This window comes from Geotrypetes seraphini, chromosome 5 (assembly GCF_902459505.1).
Source record: "Geotrypetes seraphini chromosome 5, aGeoSer1.1, whole genome shotgun sequence".
In the NCBI taxonomy this organism is placed as follows: Eukaryota; Metazoa; Chordata; class Amphibia; order Gymnophiona; family Dermophiidae; genus Geotrypetes; species Geotrypetes seraphini.
Genome location: NC_047088.1, coordinates 261,348,917 through 261,369,907, shown reverse-complemented (window position 1 = coordinate 261,369,907; position 20,991 = coordinate 261,348,917). Strand labels below are relative to the sequence as shown.

Below are 20,991 nucleotides of genomic sequence, written 5' to 3'. Positions count from 1 at the left end.
GGGGAAAGCCCATCCCCACGGGAGAGAGGCAAAACGTGGATTCATCAGGACAGGGCGGCCCAAACTGGCATCGGGGGTGGGGGGTTTCAGTGGAAGGGGGATGGGAGGCAGGCAGGCTGGCATCGGAGGGGGGGTGGGGGTTTAATGGAAGGCATGCACGCAGGATGGCATGGGGGGTGTTCAATGGAAGGGGGATGGGAGGCAGGCGGGCATCGGAGGGGGGGTAAGGTGAGGAAGGACGCACTGGGGGCACTATGGACATAGGAAGGGGCAATGTTATGTGTTATGTTTGATTAGTTATTGTTACAAGTACTATATATGGTGCTGAGAATAAATGTCCAAATAAGTGTTCTCGACGTTTTTTTATTTATTATCCGTGTCACATTTTTTATAAAGGTTAGTACCAATAACAACATGTTTCATTTAACATATTGATATATATCACAGTAATGATGTATTTTATTATCTCTCATGTAATTTACAAACTTAAAAATGGGAGGTGAAAGGGCCCCATAAGTGGAATAGCCTAGGGCCTCTTTTCATCTAAATCCGGCCCTGATCTTCTCTCTTCACAATAAACTGATCATCATTCCAAGTAATTCCTTCTCTTAGAATGTTGTCTTAGCTTTCAATATTTCCACTCAACAGCTATTAACTATCAAACTCCATAGGTTTCTTTATGTATAGATCTAATCTAATCTAATGCTTGGCTTTATATACCGAGTCATCGTTCTATGAAAGCTCGACTCGGTTTACAATAATTAACTTGAACAGACATGAACCATTAAAAATAAAAACAAATTTCAAGAAGATCAATTTTCGAAATGTTTAGCAAATAAAACAGTTTTTAAAGATTTACGAAAAAATCGAAGCGAACCAGAACTCCTTAAAAGAAACGGAAGATCATTCCAAAGTTGGGAAAATTTAAAAATCAAAGACTGACTGAAAATCTTAACTCCTTTAATCCCCTTTCCTGGAAGGAAGGGATAATTTAAATTGTTGGTTGCCTCTTGCAAAAGAGAATCTATAAACATTCCACGATAAAGGAATAAGAGGAAGAAGAATTCCATGTAGGATTTTAAAAGCAATACAAGCACATTTAAATTGAACTCTAGAATAAACTGGGAGCCAGTGAAAACTCTGGAGCAATGGAGTGTAAGTCATTACAGGGGTTACCTGTTGAAAAACCTAAGAGCAATCAGTATGATTATGATTATTGAGAGCTTCTATACTGCTCCTAATAACTGGGGAGTCAATTCAGAGTGGCTCTGCAAAGGTGCTACTCTACATGAGCTTCTGTAGAGATGTTACCATAAGGAGTTGTGAGGTGTTACAATGCATGGGCTCTATACTGAAATACACGGAGCTCTGTGGTGGTGTTACAGAGTTATTAATACAGGCATGGTTATGCCATAATCCATTATCTTACATATATACACATGTTTATACCAAATCAGTGGTCCTATGTATGTATACATGTAATACTAGGTTTATTATTGCACTATACACTTTTACACATATCTCTAAGGAGGTTGGCCATTTCAACTAAATATAATCTATTTACATGCATCCCTGAAAGATCTGGTTTCCTCTCTGTCAACTTCATAGTTTCAGTTGAAGTAGTTTGAGAAAAGGATAGTCTTGATTCCTTTCTAACTTTGATTCCTTCGGTAGGCCATTCCACCACGCCAGTGCCATTACCGAGAATATTCTTGCCCTGGTGCTTTTGTATTTGATGTCTTTGAAGGAAGGTATTTGTAGTAAGGACTCTTGGCTTGAGCGCAGAGCACGCCGGGGCGTACAGTTATTGAGTCTGGCCGCTAGGTATTGCGATTCCGAGAGATGAACAGTTTTGAGCGATAGGATTTTGAATTTCACCCTGCTCTCAATCGGGAGCCAGCGTAACTCCTTCAGTAACTGGGTGGCACTCATCTGTCTCGTTTTACCTAGTAGGAACCTAGCTGCAGCGTTTTGTATGGTTTGGATCTGTCTGATCATGTATTTTGGTAAACCCAGGAAGGTTGCATTGCAGTAGTCAAAGGTTGTGAGTATATTGGACATTGCTCAGTGGGAGAGGTAGGGTTTCAGTCCTCTAACCCAGTAGAGTTTGTCAAGCGTTTTTGACCATCAGTTGGATCTGCGTTGTCATATCTAGGCTCGGGTCCAGCCAGACACCTAGATTTCTTACCCCGTTCTTAGTTCTGACTTTTCTTTGTTGGCTACTAGGCCGTTTGCTTGAAACCATCCAAAGATTTTCTCTAGGCCCATCTCAATCATGTGTTTGGTCATTGTGTCTCGTTTCCTCAGCGGTATGATCAATTGGATGTCATCTGCGTAAATGTACCATTCCCACCCTAGGTTTCTGATGAATTATCCAAGTGGTCGGAGGAAAACGTTGAATAGCATGGGTGACATGGCGGATCCTTGTAGTACTTCTATGGGACAGTTTCTTTCCAGTTGCTGGTATCCCCTTGCCATTCTACTCTCGTTAGTCTTTTAGATAGAAATGATTCTATCCATGCCACAGCTCTTCCCTCGAGGCCTACTTCTCTGCAACGTGATTTTAGCAGCGTGTGTGTTGACCACTTGCCTGGTATTTAAGGACGGAGTCCTGTACTGCTTCTAGCACGGTCTCTGTGCTCAAGTGTCTAGGAATCCTGATTGGGCTGGGTCCAGTTTGGGTGAGTTTTCCAGGAAGTCTGATATTTGTTGGCATTCTAGTTTGTCTACTAGTTTGGATATCCACGGCTGGTTTGCAGAGGTTTTCGAGGTCTTTTTCTTCATAATATAGTCCCCCTGGAATTTAAAGTGCACTAACCCAGTTCTTATGGCGTTATTGTGTATTACTCACCTCAGAGCTCATCGCTATAAGTAATGGGTGATAAAAGTGTCAGTCAATGATTCCCTGAATCATACCCTATGATGAAGGTGACTGAAGACTTCTCTGCAGCATACCCGGCATGAACATTGACTGATGACCACCCTTGCAACGCACCCTGCAACGCACCTTGTTCTGACACTGATAACTTCCCTGCAACGCACCTTGTTCTGCCACTGAATGAAGGTTGCCCCTACACAGGACATGTCGTTTCATTCTTAGTTGTCTATCTTTGATAAACTCATGAGCTAAGTAGTCATAAGCAGTTATATGAAATAATCTTTCTGCTTTATCCTGATTGTCGAGGAATTTCTGTCTCATAATGTAGCAAATTCAGCATTTCTACTTCTAAAGAATTTCCAAATTTTGTTTGTTCAAGCTTTTCAACCTGTCAGAGCGGAGACATGACATCAGCAAGCTCCATTCGAAGGTAAGCCATATACGCAGGAAGCCTCCTGACTATTTATTGATTAATTCAATTTTTTATACCATTCTCCCAGGAGAGCTGAGAATGGTTTACATGAGTTTATTCAGGTAATCAATCATTTTTCCCTATCTGTCCCAGTGGGCTCACAATCTATCTAATGTACCTAGGGCAATGGGGGGGGGGGGGATTAAGTGCCTTGCCCAGGGTCACAAGGAGCAGCGTGGGTTTGAACCCACAACCCCAGGGTGCTGAGTCTGAAGCTTTAACCACTGCAGCATTCTCTCCCCTCTGCTGAGAAGGGGGAGAATAATAATCTCTAAAGGGGATCATTACTAACTAACCTTTTCTTGGGGGGGGGGGTTAAGACTTAAGAACAACATTAGGAAATAATTATTACAGAAAGGGTGATGGATGTCTAGCATGGACCACCAGGGACAGTGGATGTAAAATGATGATACCATACTTTGAAAAAGGTTTGGAGAGTAACTTGCTTGATGTAGCCAATGTATTCGGGCCATTTTGGTTTTTATCTGCCATCAGTTGCTATGCTCCTATGGGTTTTTCAACTGGCCTAGAAGTTACGTGCCAGCCTCTAACTGCCTTTTCTGTTCCTAACTTAGGTGTTGGATTTTGGTTGGCCGGATCTCCATGCTCCTGCCCTGGAGAAGGTTTGCACCATCTGCAAAGCCATGGACACCTGGCTAAACATTGACCCACACAATGTGGTCGTCATCCACAACAAGGTCAGAAGCTTTCTCCAGGAGTGTGGTTCCCAGGGGTGATTTGTGTAGGGTTACCAGACGTCCGGATCTCCCCGGACGGCTTTTCAAAACTCGGCACTTTGTCCAGGTTTTGAAAAGTTTCCTCGAAATCACGTCGGGCAGGAGGGCAGGGCTGGGGTGGGATTGGGGGAGGGTCTAGGGGGGGGTCCGTATTTTACTAAAGTAAAATCTGGTAACCCTAGATTTGTGGGCAGTGGGGGTAGAAATTGATATGGCAATTCAAGAAAGCCTAGGACAGGAGCCAGCACAGAGGAGCCTTGGTATGGGGGTGAGAAGTGGGAGAATGAAGCTGGGCGGTAAGAAGAGAGATTGAGCTGACATAGATGGGGTCTGAGAGCGCCGACCTGCTCCACATTTCTAGGTTGGCCTTTTCTACGGCAGGAAAACAGGGATAGCTCCCCTTCATTCAACTAGTATTCTCAATCAACTCTAATATCATAGCATTCAAACTGATAAGACATTTGTGCATAAACTGTAATGAGGGCAATTTTTAAAATTATGCTTTTGGGGCTAAGCCTTCATGTGCTTTTTAAGTAGCACATTTTGACCCAAGTTTGAAAACATTTCCTTTGAAACTTGTCACGGGTATAGAGTATCTACAGATATTTTCACTGATGTAATTGGGGGCAATTTATTGTATTGAAAATAATGTGCAGAGTGCTGAAAATACTTCTGAGATCACCTCCTAATAATGGGTCCCTTTTACAAGGTGGTGAATGCTCCAAAGCCCATTCAGTTCCTATGGGTTTCGGTTCATTTCTTACAGCATCAGCATCGCTACCGTGGCTTTGTAAAAGGGGCCTAATATGGTTGGAAATGTAGCCTTTAAAGGGACTTTTAGTCCCATTGAGGGAGGTCAATTTAATTGCCAGAGCATATGGTGAAAGCAGTTAGCTTAGCAGTGTTTAAAAAAGGTTTGGATAAATTCCTAAAAGAAAAGTCCATAAGCCATTATGGGGAAATTCACTGCTTATTCCTAGGATAAGCTGCATAACATCTGTTTTACTATTTGGGATCTTGCAGATACTCGTGACCTGCGTTGGCCACTGTTGGAAACAGGATACTGGGATTGATGGACTTTCAGTCTATCTCAGTGTGGCAACTCTTATGTTCTTATGTTTACATGGAAGAAATAATGAGTTTTTGAACATTGCCCTTAATATGATAATACTGTATATTTTGAAGGAGTGCAGGAGTAGGCAATTCCGGTTGTCGAGAGCCAGAGCCAGGTCAGATTTTCAAGATCTCCATAATGAATATGTATAAGATGGATTTGCATGCACTGCCTCCTTGAGATACAAATCTATCTCATGCATATTTATTGTGGATATCCTGAAAACCTGACCTGACTCCGGCTCTTGAGGTCTGGAATTGCCTACCCCTGCCCTAAACTAATCTCAGACCCTATAGTTCAGGGGTAGGAAACTCTGGTCCTCGAGAGCCATATTCCAGTCGGGTTTTCAGGATTTCCTCAATGAATATGCATTGAAAGCAGTGCATGCAAATAGATCTCATGCATATTCATTGGGGAAATCCTGAAAACCCGACTGGAATATGGCTCTCGAGGACCGGAGTTTCCTACCCCTGAACTATAGGGTCTGAGATTGGTTTAGGGCAGGGGCAGGCAATTCCAGACCTCAAGAGCCGGAGCCAGGTCAGGTTTTCAGGATACCACAATGAATATGTATGAGATGAATTTGCATGCACTGCCTTCCTTGAGATGCAAATCTATCTCATGCATATTTTATTGTGGATATCCTGAAAACCTGACCTGGCTCCGGCTCTCGAGGACTGGAATTGCCTATCCCCAGTCTACTGTATACAGATGTTGTATCTCAGAAACAGAACTACGTACCATTCCTAGGAAGTCTCCAAACAATTAGTGGCATGAAATGCACTTGAGCTGGAGGCCAGAACAGAAGGACGGACCATGGAAGAAATAGGTCTTACAATCACTTTTAATGGAAAGAATTCTTTTGTAGCGCTCTAGGAATAGCGTTCTGGCCTCAGACCCCCCCCAGTGCTTTCATCAGTGAGCGATAGGCAGAAGCCACAGTGAAGCTCTGAGGTGTCTTGTGGGGTATGAGTAGCTGCTGTCTGAAATCACTCTCCTCTTGCAGGGAAACCGAGGCCGGACGGGCGTGGTCATTGCGGCTTACATGCACTACAGTAACATTTCCGCCAGGTAGGTGCTGCATGCTAACGCCTGTGATTATCCTTTAATGGAAGGATATAGCAGCCCACGGGCCTGTCTGTATGTACATGTTTATGGATTATTTGCACATAAAGGGCTTTTATAAATTGACCACCGTGCTTGCTCTCTTATTACTGCAAGGGGGGAGAGGAGGGTACAACATGGGAAACGGGTTGTTTTTTTCCTTTTTCTTATTGGTTTGGATATAAAGAGGGCCATTTTCAAGAAGAATGTCTAAGTCTGTCTTGGACGTTTCCTGCTAAAAGTCCTAAGTCAGAAGTACAAAAACATCCATTTTTGAAAGCCAACTGCTAGGCGTCCAAAAATATTTTTTTCGAAACTCACCTACTTGGTCTACTAGGCCAACAGGACGTACAACTCTTAGGATGCCTGACTTTATATCTCATTTTCGACCAAAGAATCGTCCAAGTTCAAAACATTCAAATCTAGACGAGAGCAGGCAGTGGGGGGCGGGGCTAGAGTAGGATTGGGGTGGAACTGGGACATTACAGGGCAGGGATGGGTGGAACTTGGCGGGCCTGTGGGTGGGTCTAGGGCAGTGTCTCTCAAACTTTATTTTTAGCTCTGGCACACTAAATGGAGCAAATGTTTTTCGCGGCACATTATAATTGGGAATTATAAAATTGCAAAATCAACAAAAAATTCAATTTTAGAGTTATTTATTTAAAGTTCTTTAAGGGTTTCTTTTATTAAGGCGTGCAAAATGCAAAGGCATCCATTATATTCTAAGGGCGCTTTAGCATTTACCATGAGTTAAATCGGTTAGTGCACCTTAATAAAAGGACCCCTACGCTATGTCTGGGTAATTTTAACAAAGGTGAAACTAAAGTAGATAGAATAGAAAATGTGGCTTAGTAGTCGCCATGCAAACACGCATTTCATCATCCACCAACAGCAATGGTTCTCTTTTTTTTTCCAATTTATTTTCTGTCAGAGCTGAAAATCCAAGTTCGCAAAGATAAGCAGATCCAAATGGTAACAAAGCCTCGATTGCTTTGTTGCTCAAGTTAGGATAACTACTGCGCAAAAAATAAAAATAAAACCCAAATTACTTGCTGTTAGTTTTCAAGGACCAATCACGTCAAAGAATGATTGTGTCCTTACGCATGCAGACGCTCATAACATTGACAAGCTCTTGCATACGTGACCTATATGTCATCTATTCTAGTGCATACTTATGAAGGGAATTTTTAAAAATAAAGTAAAATTCTGGAATCTCTGGTGGCACGCACGGAATCTCTTCAGGGCACACAGTTTGAGAGACACTGGTCTAGGGGGGGGGTCCAGATTTTCCAAATGGAAAATCTGGCAACCCTGCTTATGTGGGAGTTCTGGTGAGATGTTTATGCGGCACCCTTTTTGTGAAGTTCACAGCAGTGCCCTGTAAGGTGCCCCCCCTGCTCTGTCGCCATGTCTGGGTAGCCAGTCCATCACATTGCTGGCCCCTTCCACGTCCAAAAGGTCTTGTTCTGGGCGTTTGGCACTTGGACGAGAACATGGTACTTTGTGGCGGTCTGACCGATTAAACGCCTGGATGTACAGATGGACGATGTTCCAAAAAAAAGTATACTTTAGATGTATTTTCAAGAACGGGCATTTGTGCCCTGCCAACTTTGGGCAATTAGCGCCCTACATCCAAATCGGACTTAGACGTATCTTTTGATTGTGCCCCTCCACATGTCATAAAAAGGTCTACACATGGCCTTTATGGCCATTCACACGTATATGTATCTGCAGGGGTGTATATGGAGTACAGCGAGTGAAACGGGCAGAGGTTATGCCAATGTCTTCAAGCATTGGTGGTGCTCTGACATTTTACTTTTGGCCTGCCATACTTTTAAGAAAGGGAAAGGTGATGGGAGTTGTATACTGCCTTTTTGTGGCTACACATTGAAAGCGGTTTACCGCTATAAATGCAGCGGCATAGTAAGAGCGGGACACCACCCCGAGCGCCATCTTGGTGGGGGCGCTGACACCTCTCCGCTCCCCCATGCCACACTCACATCCTCCCTTCTCCCCCATAACCTCTTTAAAACTTGGCCACTGCAAGCAACTTTTCGTGGCTCCTCTCTGAAATCACTTCCTGGTCACGGGGCCAGGAAGTGAAGTCAGAGAGAAAGCCAACGCTGACGTGAGCAGTAGGTCGGAGAAGCTGCTCGTTCTGGCAAACATTTAAAGCTGTACGGGGGAGGGGGGGAAGGGAGGGTGCAAGTGTGGTGTGCAATGAGTGGGGGTGCAGAGAGGAGGGTGCCACCACCTCGGGCACCTCCTACTCTCATTACATCGCTGTATAAAGATACTTATTTTGTACCTGGGGCAGTGGCACCCCTCCCCGCCACATGCGCACCCCCTTTCTCTTTACCCATACCTTTTAAACTTCTCTTGCACCCACCTCGGTCTTGCCTCAGCCTTTGACGAGTGATGTCAGAGAGAACGCTGATGCGAGCAGCGACTAAAAAAGGTACAGGGAAGGCAAGGGAGGGGAGCGCACGCATGCGCAGCGAGGAGAGGAGCGGGGGTGTGGAGAAGAGGAGGGCTGCTGTGCCCTTAGCCAGACGGTGCCCGGGGCGGACTGCTCCCCCTAACTATGCCACTGACCTGGGGCAATAGAGGTCACAAGGAGTAGTGTTGGGAATTGATCCCACAACCTCAGGGCGCTAAGGCAGCAGCTCTACAAGGTCAGACCAATGGTCTATCTGCTTCCGAAAGGTCACAAATACCTAGGCTTACCAGATGTCCGGATGCCAGGCCATGTCCGGGGGTCTGGATGGCTTTTCTAAACCCGGCACTTTGTCCAGGTTCTGAAAAACCTCCTGAAATCGCATTGGGCAGGGAGGAACTCCACCATCTCTGGCTCTGGCTCTGGCCACCTCTGCTAGTCGCACACAGGGTGGAGGTGGTGTCTGTGTTCAAGTCTTACCTGTATGTCTCTTTCCCCACAGTGCAGATCAGGCCCTGGACAGATTTGCTATGAAGAGGTTCTATGAGGATAAAGTACTTCCGGTTGGACAACCATCCCAGAAAAGGTCAGTGCAGCCTTAAGAATGGTGGAGGAGAAAAATCCACAAGAATAACTAAACTCTCACGTTCATCTACTATTTATTTATTCAATTCTCCCAGGGGAGCCCAGAGCGGTTTACATGAGTTTATTTAGGTACTCAAGCATTTTTCCCGGTGGGCTCCCAATCTATCTAATGTACCAGGGACAATTGGGGGATTAAGTGACTTTCCCAGGGTCACAAGGAGCAGCGTGGGATTGAACCCACAACCTTAGGGTGCTGAGGCAGTAACTTTAACCACTCTAGAAATCAAAATGTAGTAAAAGTGAACCAAGTGTAGGACAATCCAGCCATTGTGACATCACTGATGAAGTTGGCTCTTATTGGTGGAATGAGGCATTGTGACATCACAGTATCAGCTCTGGTTACCAGAGACAGACACTTTGCACACTCTTTATTCATTCAATGTTCTATACCGTTCTCCCAGGGGAGCTTAGAACGGTTTACATACATTTATTCAGGTACTCAAGTAGTTTTCCCTGTGTGTCCTGGTGGGCTCACAAACTATCTAACGTACCTGGGGCAATGGGGGGATTAAGTGACTTGCCCAGGGTCACAAGGAGCAGCGTGGGTTTGAACCCACAAGCTCAGGGTGCTGAGGCTGGAGCTTTAACCACTGCGCCACATCTAAAAATGTGTAAATATCAGGGCTGCACATTTACCCCCCCTCCCCACTTTATCAATGTGTGCTAGAGGCTTTTAACATGGGCCGGTGAGGTAAATGCTTCAGCGCTCATAGGCATTCTATAAGTGTCAAAGCATTTACTGCACCAGATCATTCTAAAAACCTCTAACACAGCTTGATAAAAGGAGCCCTTAATGCATTTATAACATCATTTATGCATTAATATTTTAATGGAATGAATGACCCTGGCTCTATAGCCCTCTGTCTCTCTTCCCTGCCCCTAACCATCAAGCACGGTCCCATTTCTCCCCCCTTCCCCCACTCAACACCACACTGTATTGCTCTATCTCAAATTAGGTTTGATAGTTGGGGTGTGGGGAAAGACAGAGAAGGAGAGAGAGAGAAAGCAGTAGTGGTGGTGGTTAAGAACATAAGAATTGTCGCTGCTGGGTCAGACCAGTGGTCCATCGTGCCCAGCAGTCCGCTCACGCGGCAGCCCTCTGGTCAAAGACCAGCGCCCTAACTGAGACTAGCTGTGTGGTATGCTGGCTGGTTGGGGTGCAGGGGAGACAGGGAGATTGGGTAATGCTGAACGGTGGTAGTGGGGGGAGGAGGGGAGATAGGGTGACATTGAATGGGGGAGAGAGACTGAGGTGAGATGATGGTGGTGGTGAGTAGTGGGGAGAGAGAGCGACAGGGGGTGATGCCAAATGATGAGGGGAACGAGAGAGTGATTGGTCAATGCTGAATAATAGAGATAGAGGAGAAATGCTGGATGATGGGGGAAGATAGATACAAAGTGGTGAGGAGAAGAGAGCTCACCATAGATGGTGAGGGAGAGGAGGGAGATAGATCGAGAGCTATGTTGTACGGCTAGGGTTACCATATTTCGGGTCGCAAACCCCTGGAAACATGGTCCCGCCCTGTTCCATCTCTGGCACCACCCCATTCTACCCTGACACGCCCAGTTCTACCTTCAGCTCCGCCCTGTTCCACCCCAGCTCCTCCCAGTTCAGCCTCCAGCCCCACCCCATTTTGCCCCTAAGCCCGCCCCCACATACCTCCTCTCTTCTTCCTCAACAAGCTCTGGCCGTATCTGGAGGGCCTAGAGTATGCACAGATGTGTGTGACGTCATCTGCTCATGCTCAGAGCCTTCCAGATGCATCCGGAGCTCGTCAGGGCTTTCCAAAACCCAGACAAACCGCCAGATTTCGGAAAGTCCATTCAGGCACCTGGACAGTCCTCTATAAAGAGGACATGTCTGGGTTTCCCTGGACATCTGGTAACGTGTATTTCTCACGTGGTCAGGATTACTATAGATGTGTACCAGAAAATAAAATTACTCATACTATTAAAAATTTTAATCAAGTGCAGCCCTAATAAATAACTACAGTGGAACCTTGGTTTACGAGCATAATTCGTTCCAGAAGCATGCTCGTAAACCAAATTGCTCGTATATCAAAGCAAGTTTCTCCATAGGAAGTAAGGGAAACTGCTTTGATTGGTTCCACCTCCTCCCCCCCCCCCCCAGGCTATCGGCGCTGCTCCATTCTTCCCCCCCTTGAGGAATCTGACGCTGTTCCAACCCCCCCTCCCCTTGCGATCCGGCATCCCCCCCAGCGATCCGGCATCCCTCCCCGCTCGCGTTGCCCCCCCTCCACTGCGATCCTACTTCTCCCCCCCCGAGCAGTCAATGACATCCTTTACCCGACTTGGCACCAGTGCCGGTGCCCGAAGATCCTCCCTCTTCTGGCGCGGCTGGGCGGTGCGTAGGAGATCCTCCTTCTTCTGGTCTGGGCTGGGCTGGACTGGCTTTGAGCATTTGCGCAGATAGACAGATGGACACAGACACACCTCTGATTCCTGGTTTGCCACTGCCTTCTCCCAAGTCCACATGGGATTTGAACCTTGGCCTTCTGATTCCCGTGCTAACCATTAGACTATTCCCATCCGTTTCCAAATACAATTCAAACTCTTCTTACTGACCTACAAATGCACTCACTCAGCTGCCCCAAAGATTCCCCCCCTCCCCACGAGCTCCGCTCAGCTGGTAAGTCCCTCCTGTCTGTGCCCTTCTCCTCCTCTGCCAACTCCAGACTCCGTCCCTTCTGCCTTGTTGCGCCGTATGCTTGGAACAAGCTACCCGAATCCCTACAGCGGGCAGTATTCAAGGCCTGTTTAAAAGCCCACTTCATCGAGAGTGCTTTCGACTCCTAACTCCTCTCACCCTGGGTTCTGCATCCCCCAACCCTATATGTCTGTCTGTCCAGGATAGATTGTAAGTTCTTCCGAGCAGGGACCGTCTATTAAATATCAAAATGTACAGCGCTGTGCATGCATTTTAGTGCTCTATATGTGATACTGATATAAGTGAAGTGATATAAGTGAAATACTGATCAAGTTTCAAGTTTATTAGGATTTTATATACCGCCTATCAAGGTTATCTAAGCGGTTTTTACAATCAGGCACTCAAGCATTTTCCCTATCTGTCCTGGTGGGCTCACAATCTATCTAACGTACCTGATGGTATTTCAATCAAAATTGTATATAAACTCACAATGTTTATTTGTCAGAAGATGTGTTGTACAGCCAGTCTTAACAGTCTAAGGCAGAGGGAACACTTTCCACATGCAAATGTCTTCTCTTGTTCCAGGAACATTCTACCCACTGTACTGTAGTGTTTTTTTGGTGGGGAAAAAAGTGCATTTCTAGAGAACGCCAGCAGGTGGTGCCAGAAACCTTCTAAAAATCATCATAGAAAAAGTGAATTGACAGTAAAGACCAAGAGCTTTTTGCATACATAAGGCAAAGTAAACAATTTGGGGGGGCAGCACCTTCTTGGTGGGGAGCAGAACAATTAGTCCTGACAGCCACGCAAACCCAAAGAACAGTCAACATGTACTTTTACCCACAGGGAGAGTGGACATTCCATTTACTTGTGTCAATGAGGAAATTGTGGCTCGATTGGATTTCATGTATTAGTTTGTTATTTTACAATCAAAACATCATCAGAAGCAACATGTTATGAAAGAATAAAAGTGCCATACAGATTCTTCATATCATCGCTCAAAGCATTCATTCATTAGTAGGCCTTCAGAGCTTAATCACGTGTCCTAAGACTCAGAAGACGGTTGTTCCAAAGAACTGGGATTCTGAGGACTGACTAAGGGGTGAGTCAGTGGGAACTGAGACTGAGGGCAGAATGTGGAGAGGGGAGATATTTTGAAGGACCTGGAGGGTTTGGGAAGAGGTTGGAAGGCAGTGGAAAGCGTGAGAGACACAGGCAGGGGGGCAGGTCTATGTCCCGCTGAATATTGGTAGTGGGCCGGCCAGGAGCCATTCCTGGCAACTAAATAGTGCTGAATATCAGACGGGAGGTGTTCTGTGATAATGTTTATGTTTATTAAAACAGCTCGATTATCTGATATTTCTGAGAACTGGAGGATATATTATGCTTGTTTTGTTTTGGAGGTTCAATAAATAGATTTCAAATAAAACGTAATGAGATTATATAGAGTCTTCTGGCACTCCATGCAAAAACCTACCTGAGATCAATTGCTTAACTCTTTGCACTCCAGTTTTTGAATTGCTTAAACAGCATTAGATTATTTCTGATTTCTTCCTGTGATCGTGGAGCTGTTGTGTGATTGTCATACGATCAGCACCGCTTTTGTAAGCAGCTGCCACTTATGTCACCGTTTAGAGAATCACATTTTTGTGTAAAGGGCCACTTAACACAAAAATGTGATGCAAGATGACAGAATAAGGGGCTCATGTTGATGCAGAATAATAATAATTCTAATCATCATGTTTGAATTGTCAGAGCTGCCAAATTAGCCAGTTCCACAAAGCAGACTTTGTGATGAATCCGCGTGTTGAGCTTATTACATTTCCTGGTCTACCACTGAAAGCAGGGCTAAATGTCCCATAATGCATCAGGACAGGTTTGTCAGAAATCCAGGACTGGGCTCAAATCTTCCTGGAACTTGGTTACTCTGCACAGATTTGCCAGGCCTTATTTTCATATTCTGTGGCAGCAGAAATCCGCCAAGCCTCTTGCTGCCGGTCTCTCAAGATTTTTAACATTTTCCTCCATATTTCTTTACTTAGTGGCGTGCCAGTCAGCTGCCTCCTGGATCTGGTTCTAATTCAAATATGAGTCTGGAATTCCAGATTTGGCTGTAATGTTTAGGGTTGTTTCAGAGTGGGATCTCAAAGTCCCTCCATGAGGGCCGCAACCCAGTCGGGGATTCAGGATTTCTCCAATAAATATGCATTGAAAGCAGTGCATGCACATAGATCTCATGCATATTCATTGGGGAAATCCTGAAAACCCGACTGGATTGCGGCCCTCAAGGAGGGACTTTGACACCCCTGTTTCAGACTGATTCAACTTCATTCTGTTTGGGGTTGTTGTTTTTTTTTTTTTTTGAGCAGGTTTTTGTGCTTCTTTATATACAGTCAAACCTTGGTTTGCGAGCATAATTCGTTCCAGAAGCATGCTTGTAATCCAAAGCACTTGTATATCAAAGCGAATTTCCCCATAAGAAATAACAGAAATGCAGACGATTCTTCCACAACCCACGAACTTTAATACAAAATACTAAATGTACTTGTATTGCAAGACCTCGCTCATTTAGAACAGTCACTACACTCCTGTAGCGTCGGAGAGAAAAACCATCGGCTCAGTTGTGATGATGTGATGCGTGTATACTGTAAGTACTTGTATTGCAAGACATTGCTTGTATATCAAGTTAAAATTTAATAAAATGTTTTACTTGTCTTGCAAAACGCTCGCATACCAAGTTACTTGCAATCCAAGGTTCTACTATATTTCTGCATGTTTGAGGCTTTGGCAGTGTGACATTAAAGTCATTAACCCTTTTTGGCTGTCTTTCAGGTACATTCATTACTTCAGTGGCCTGCTCTCTGGCACCATCAAAATGAACAATAAGCCCTTGTTTCTCCATCATGTCATCATGCATGGGATCCCCAACTTTGAGTCCAAAGGAGGTAAATTACGCTTGTTCCCTTTCCTTCTAGAAATTATACATAGAGACAAGAATCAAGAAAAGAAATTCTAAGTTATAGTCCATCATATAAGGCAGAGGTTCTCAACCCAGGCCAGTTGGATTTTCAGGAAATCCCTAATGAATATGCATGGAGCAGATTTGCATGCCTGGCACCTCCATTATATGCAGATCGCTCTCATGCATATTCATTAGGGTTATCCTGAAAACCCAACTGGCCAGGGGGGTCCTCCAGGACAGGGTTCGGAACCACTGAAATAAGGGTACTATGAATGAATAGGGAACAAATTAAACTTAGGATGCAATAGGGGAAGCAGATAATATAATCAGCTAAAATGACAAAATATGCACATGCCACAAGGGGGCGATCATCATAACGTGTTAAGTGTTTGGCTGGGTTAAAGCAAACGCCTGGGTAAATTAATAAGATCTGCAAAAAAGCGTATAATACATAGAGTTACCAGATTTTACGATTGTAAAATCCGTAACCATGGCCCCGCCCCCAGTTCCACCCAGCCCCTCCCTGTTCTTCCCAAGTCACACCCCATTCTGCTCCAGCCTTGCCCCCCATCCCTGCCCCCCCTCGACCTGTTCTCATGCTCTGAGCTGCATCGGGAGGGCATCTGCGCATGCGCAGGTGTGAGCCCATGACATCACATACATGCGCGTGACTTCACCGTGTTGCATCCACGCCTGTGCAGATTCTTTCCTGATGCGGTCCTGAACTGGAAGCTTTTCAAAACCCGGACAAAGTGCCAGGTTTTGAAAAGCCGTCCGGACGTCTCCTCTAAAATCAGAACATGTCCAGGTAAATCCGGACATCTGATAACCCTAGTAATGCATCAAAGTGTCTGTGAAGCGATGACAAGGAACAAAGAAACCATATAATAAAGATGGGATACGAAAGGAACATATCTGATGAGCAAGCCTGAGAATCTTAAGCATGATCTGATGGCATGCAGGGAGTTAGTGTCCTTTAATCAGAAACGAAGGAGCATTGTCGAACTTCTTGGCCACCACTAGACTAGTTTTACTGTGGCATTCTGAACTACCGCAATCTCCGAGATACATGTACTAGGCCAGTGGTCTCCAACTCAAACCCTTTGCAGGGCCACGTTTTGGATTTGTAGATACTCAGAAAAAATAGTTAATGTTTTATTAAAGAAATGACAATTTTGCAGGAGGTAAACTATACTTAAACATAGAAACATAGAAGATGACGGCAGAAAAGGGCTAAAGCCCATCAAGTCTGCCCACCCTACTGACCCTTCCTCTTAAGTCTATACCTAGTGACTATTTATTCAGATTGACCCTCTTAGGGATCCCCTATAGGCATCCCATTTATTCTTAAAGTCCTATTTATTCTTAAAGTCCAACACGATGCAGGTCTCGATCATCCCATCAAGTCTGCTGACCCATCCTCTTAAGTCTATACCTAGCGACTGATGTTCCAGTTCGACCCATTTATTCTTAAAGTCCAGCATGCTGCTGGCCTCGATCACCTGCGCTGGAAGCTCATTCTAACGGTCAACCACTCTTTCTGTGAAGAAATACTTCCTGATGTCGCCATGAAATTTCCCGCCCCTGTGTTTGAGCGGATGCCCTCTAGTGGCAGAGGGTCCCCTGAGAAAGAAGATATCATCTTCCACCTCGATACGTCCTGTGATGTATTTAAATGTCTCAATCATGTCTCCCCTCTCCCTACGTTCTTCTAGAGTGTAGAGCTGTACTTTGTTTAGTCTCTCCTCGTACGAGAGACCTTTGAGCCCCTAGATCCTCCTGGTGGCCATCCGTTGAACCGACTCGATTCTAAGCAATCCCTGAAAAAGGCTTAATACGAGTACCTTCCTTCTTCCCATCTTCTCCTTAACTCACCGATAACTACCTGATCTACTCTTTGGAAATGACCTGTGACCTTACTTTGTAACCCTCCTTCTATAACTCTTTTGTAATCCGCCTTGAACCACAAGGTAATGGCGGAATAGAAATCTCTAATGTAATGTAAAACTCTTTATACTTTATAAATCTTTCATTTTGGCTAAGTCTTAATAATAATATTGTAATTTATAGCTAAAGAGACAGATGATCAAGAAACGGTTTTAGTTTACTTTTGTAATTATGATAAACATACCAAGGGCCTCAAAAGAGTACCTGGCGGGCCGCGAGTGGTGTTAACTCGAGCAGCTCTGTGACTTTCCCTCCCGCCAAGGACACCTGTCCCTTGCCCAGCTATCTTGTATGAAACCTGCCAACTTCGGACTCTTTTGGAGTAGTCTCTCAACTTGGGTATAGTTCACTGATGGGCTCTGTCCCTTCAAAGTCGAGGCCTGTCTTCCCATCAGCAGGGCTTTCACTTGTTGGCAGCCCACTACCCCTGTCAAATAGAGGCTGACTGAATTTCAAGTTTCGGTCTTGGTGCCAAAACCGGCCCCAAATCCAAATTTAGCCTGGTTTAAGTTTCGGCTGATTCATTTTTACATTAAACCAGAACTCTTTGCTGGATTGCTGGGTACCCATAATGCTTCCACCAGTTGGGTTACCGGACGTCCAGGAAAACCTGGACTTGCCCTCTTTTTAGAGGACGATCTGAGCTCATAGAAACATAGAAATAGACGGCAGATAAGGGCCAAGGCCCATCTAGTCTGCCCACCTTAATGTCCCTCCCCTACCTTCGCCCTATGAATAGATCCCTCCCCTACCTTCGCCCTGTGAATAGATCCCATGTGACGATCCCATTTGGCCTTAAAATCAGGCACGCTGCTGGCCTCGATCACATGCATTGGAAGACTATTCCAGCGATCAACCACCCTTTCTGTGAAAAAGAATTTCCTGGTGTCAGCTCGTAGTTTCCCTCCCCTAATTTTCCATGGATGCCCTCTTGTTGTCGTGGGACCCTTGAAAAAGAAGATATCTTCCTCCGCTTCGATGCGGCCCGAGAGATACTTGAACGTCTCGATCATGTCCCCCCTCTCTCTGCGCTCCTCGAGTGAGTATAGCTGCAATTTGTTTATCCGTTCCTCGTATGGGAGATCCTTGAGTCCCGAGACCATCCGGGTGGCCATTCTCTGAACCGACTCCAGTCTCAGCACATCCTTGCGATAATGCGGCCTCCAGAATTGCACACAGTATTCCAGGTGGGGCCTCACCATGGATCTATACAATGGCATAATGACTTCCGGCTTACGGCTGACGAAACCCCTGCGTATGCAACCTATGATTTGTCTTGCCTTGGAAGAAGCTTGCTCCACTTGATTGGCAGCCTTCATGTCCTCACTGACGATCACCCCTAGGTCACGTTCTGCTTCAGTTCTTGTTACGTTCTCTCCGTTTAGGGTGTAAGCATTTGCCGGGTTTTGGAAAGCCCCGACGAACTCCGGCCACATCTGGAGGGCCTCTGAGCATGTGCGGATGACTTCACACCCATCCACACATACTCCAGGCCCTCCAGACACAACTGGAGCTCGTCCAGAAGAGAAGAGGCTTTGTGGGGGCGGGGCTGGGACAGAATGGGGCGGGTCTGGAGGCGGAACTGGGCAGGGCTGGAGTCAGAACTGGGTAGGACTGGGGCAGAATGGGATGGGACTGGGGCAGAACAGAGTGGAGCTAGAGGCAGAATGGGGCAGGGTCATGTTTCCAGGGTTTTCTGGAGAAAAATATGGTAACTCTATCCACTCCCTACCCCTTGAACAAGTACAAGTCTGACCCTATCCTCACTCCCCTCCACTGAACAGAACATCCCTACCTTAGACCTATATCCATTGGTTCCCCTCAGGGTCTACCTGGTTCATAGTCATTTGCGCATGAGACATCACCGCGCCGCAGGAAAACTTACTTTTAAAGAGCTCCAACGTGGGATATGAGTGGGGAACCCCCCCAGTTTACTTCATACTCTTCGCGCTGCCGTTGGGGGGTGCATACCCCCCACACACACACACACACACACACATTATAGAGAAAACTGAACTTTTTCAGATTTTTTAGGAAAAAGTTCAGTTTTCTCTATAATGAGGGGGTTGCACCCCCCCCCCAACGGCAGCGCAAAGAGTATGAAGTAAACTGGGCGGGGGTGGGGGGGTTCCCCACTCATACCCCGCATTTGAGCTCTTTAAAAGTAAGTTTTTCCGCGGCGCGCTGGTGTCTTGCACCGAATGTCAACAGAATGATGTCTCGCGCACTTTTGACCCGTCACCGTCTACCTTAGACTCCCTCATGATTTAGTGGGTTGTAGAGGCAGAAGAGATCCCCAGTCACTCTTGTCCACACAGGCACCAATCTCAAAATGGCTGCCATGGGTCTAGACCAGTGGTCTCAAACTTGCGGCCCGCAAGGTACTATTTTGAGGCCCTCGGTCTGTTTATCATAATCACAAAAGTAAAATAAAACAGTTTCTTGATCATATGTCTCTTTAGCTGTAAATGACAATATTATTATTAAGACTTAGCCAATAGGAAAGATTTATAAACTATAAAGAGTTTTACCTCATGCAAAATGGTCATTTCTTTAATAAGACATTAACTATTTTTTTCTGAGGCCCTCCAAGGACCTACAAATCCAAAATGTGGCCCTGCAAAGGGTTGGAGTTGGAGACCACTGCTCTAGAGGCAGGAGGGGCTACCTTTGTTTGAGGGAGTAGAGGCTGTTATGGTTTTGAGGGAAGGAGATTGCTATAGTTCATGGACGGAGCAGTTTCAGTTTTGGGCCAAAACTGAGCAATGAATTTTGGCTGCCGATTCAGTGTTGACTGAAAGAAAGAAAGAAGTTTTGGTTGGCCTCTGCTGTCAAATCACAGGCAGAGAAATGATCCAGTAGTCCTGTTGTTTTATTCGGCTGGAGCTGCCTAAAGTTTACAGAGGCAAAGCCTGAAACTGACAGTGAGCGACAAGGTCAGGGGGTTTGAATCTGCGGTGAGGGCATTAGCCGCTCGCTGCTCCTCCAGCCATAGTTTCAAAGCATTCAATGACGTTGCCAGACTGATCTCATCCACCTGCATGCACGATTGTAAATGATTCCTCTCACTCATTCTTCCTGCTCCAAATTTCAGGTTGTCGCCCGTTCCTCAGAATCTACCAGGCCATGCAGCCCGTGTATACCTCTGGGATCTAGTAGGTACCATTTCCTGGCTTTAAACGCTTTCTTTTCCACATCACCACTTTGCTGCAGTATTTTTATTAAGAGGTAGCAGGAGGCCCCTTAAAGTGGTCTTCTTTTCTGGGATTTTCCCCCCCCATTTTTTTAAATGTTAGTCTGCCTAGATCGGGGGGGGGGGGGGGGAGGAATCCGGTCCTCGAGGGCCAGGAATCCAGTCGGGTTTTCAGGATTTCCCCAATGAATACGCATTGATAGCAGCGCGTGAAAATAGATCTCATGCATATTTGTTGGGGAAATCCTGAAACCCGACTGGATTCCGGCCCTCGAGGACCGGAGTTGCCCACCCCTGGCCTAGATGCAAAGTTTGCAGGTTGTTTTGTTCGTACAGACTAGAGAATGACACGGGGACACATTTTCCCCCATCCCCACAGGAATTCAATTTCCTCATCCCGTCCCCACAAGTTTTGTTGCTGTCCTTGTCCTTGTCCCTGCCCCTTTCCTGTAAGCTCTGCATTAACCGTACAAGCCTCGAACACTTATGATTTGAAAGCGTTTGAGGCTTGTGCAGATGAGGACGGAGATTAGGCATTGGTGGAATGAGGCATTATGACATCACAATCTGAGCTCTAGAATGTTGCTACTTAGGATTTTAAAGGGTTTGAGGCTTGCGCAGATGAGGACGGAGCTTAGGCATTGGTGGAATGAGGCATTATGACATCACAATCTGAGCTCTAGAATGTTGCTACTTAGGATTTGAAAGCGTTTGAGGCTTGTGCAGATGAGGACGGAGCTTAGGCATTGGTGGGATGAGGCATTATGACATCACAGTCTGAGCTCTAGAATGTTGCTACTTAGGATTCTAAAGTGTTTGAGGCTTGGGCAGATG

The 20,991-nt window shown here is 45.7% G+C and overlaps 1 protein-coding gene across 8 annotated transcripts in view; it reads left to right on the top strand.

Moving 5' to 3' along the window:
- TNS1 (tensin 1) overlaps window positions 1–20,991 on the top strand; it is a 606,988-nt gene that overhangs the window by 391,959 nt on the left and 194,038 nt on the right. For all 8 annotated transcript variants that reach the window (XM_033945996.1, XM_033945995.1, XM_033945994.1 and 5 more), the window contains 6 exons: window positions 3,258–3,308; window positions 3,926–4,048; window positions 6,208–6,272; window positions 9,245–9,328; window positions 14,888–15,000; window positions 20,059–20,119. In XM_033945996.1, the coding sequence (XP_033801887.1) occupies window positions 3,258–3,308; window positions 3,926–4,048; window positions 6,208–6,272; window positions 9,245–9,328; window positions 14,888–15,000; window positions 20,059–20,119 (497 nt within the window). The remainder of the gene's footprint in view (window positions 1–3,257; window positions 3,309–3,925; window positions 4,049–6,207; window positions 6,273–9,244; window positions 9,329–14,887; window positions 15,001–20,058; window positions 20,120–20,991) is intronic.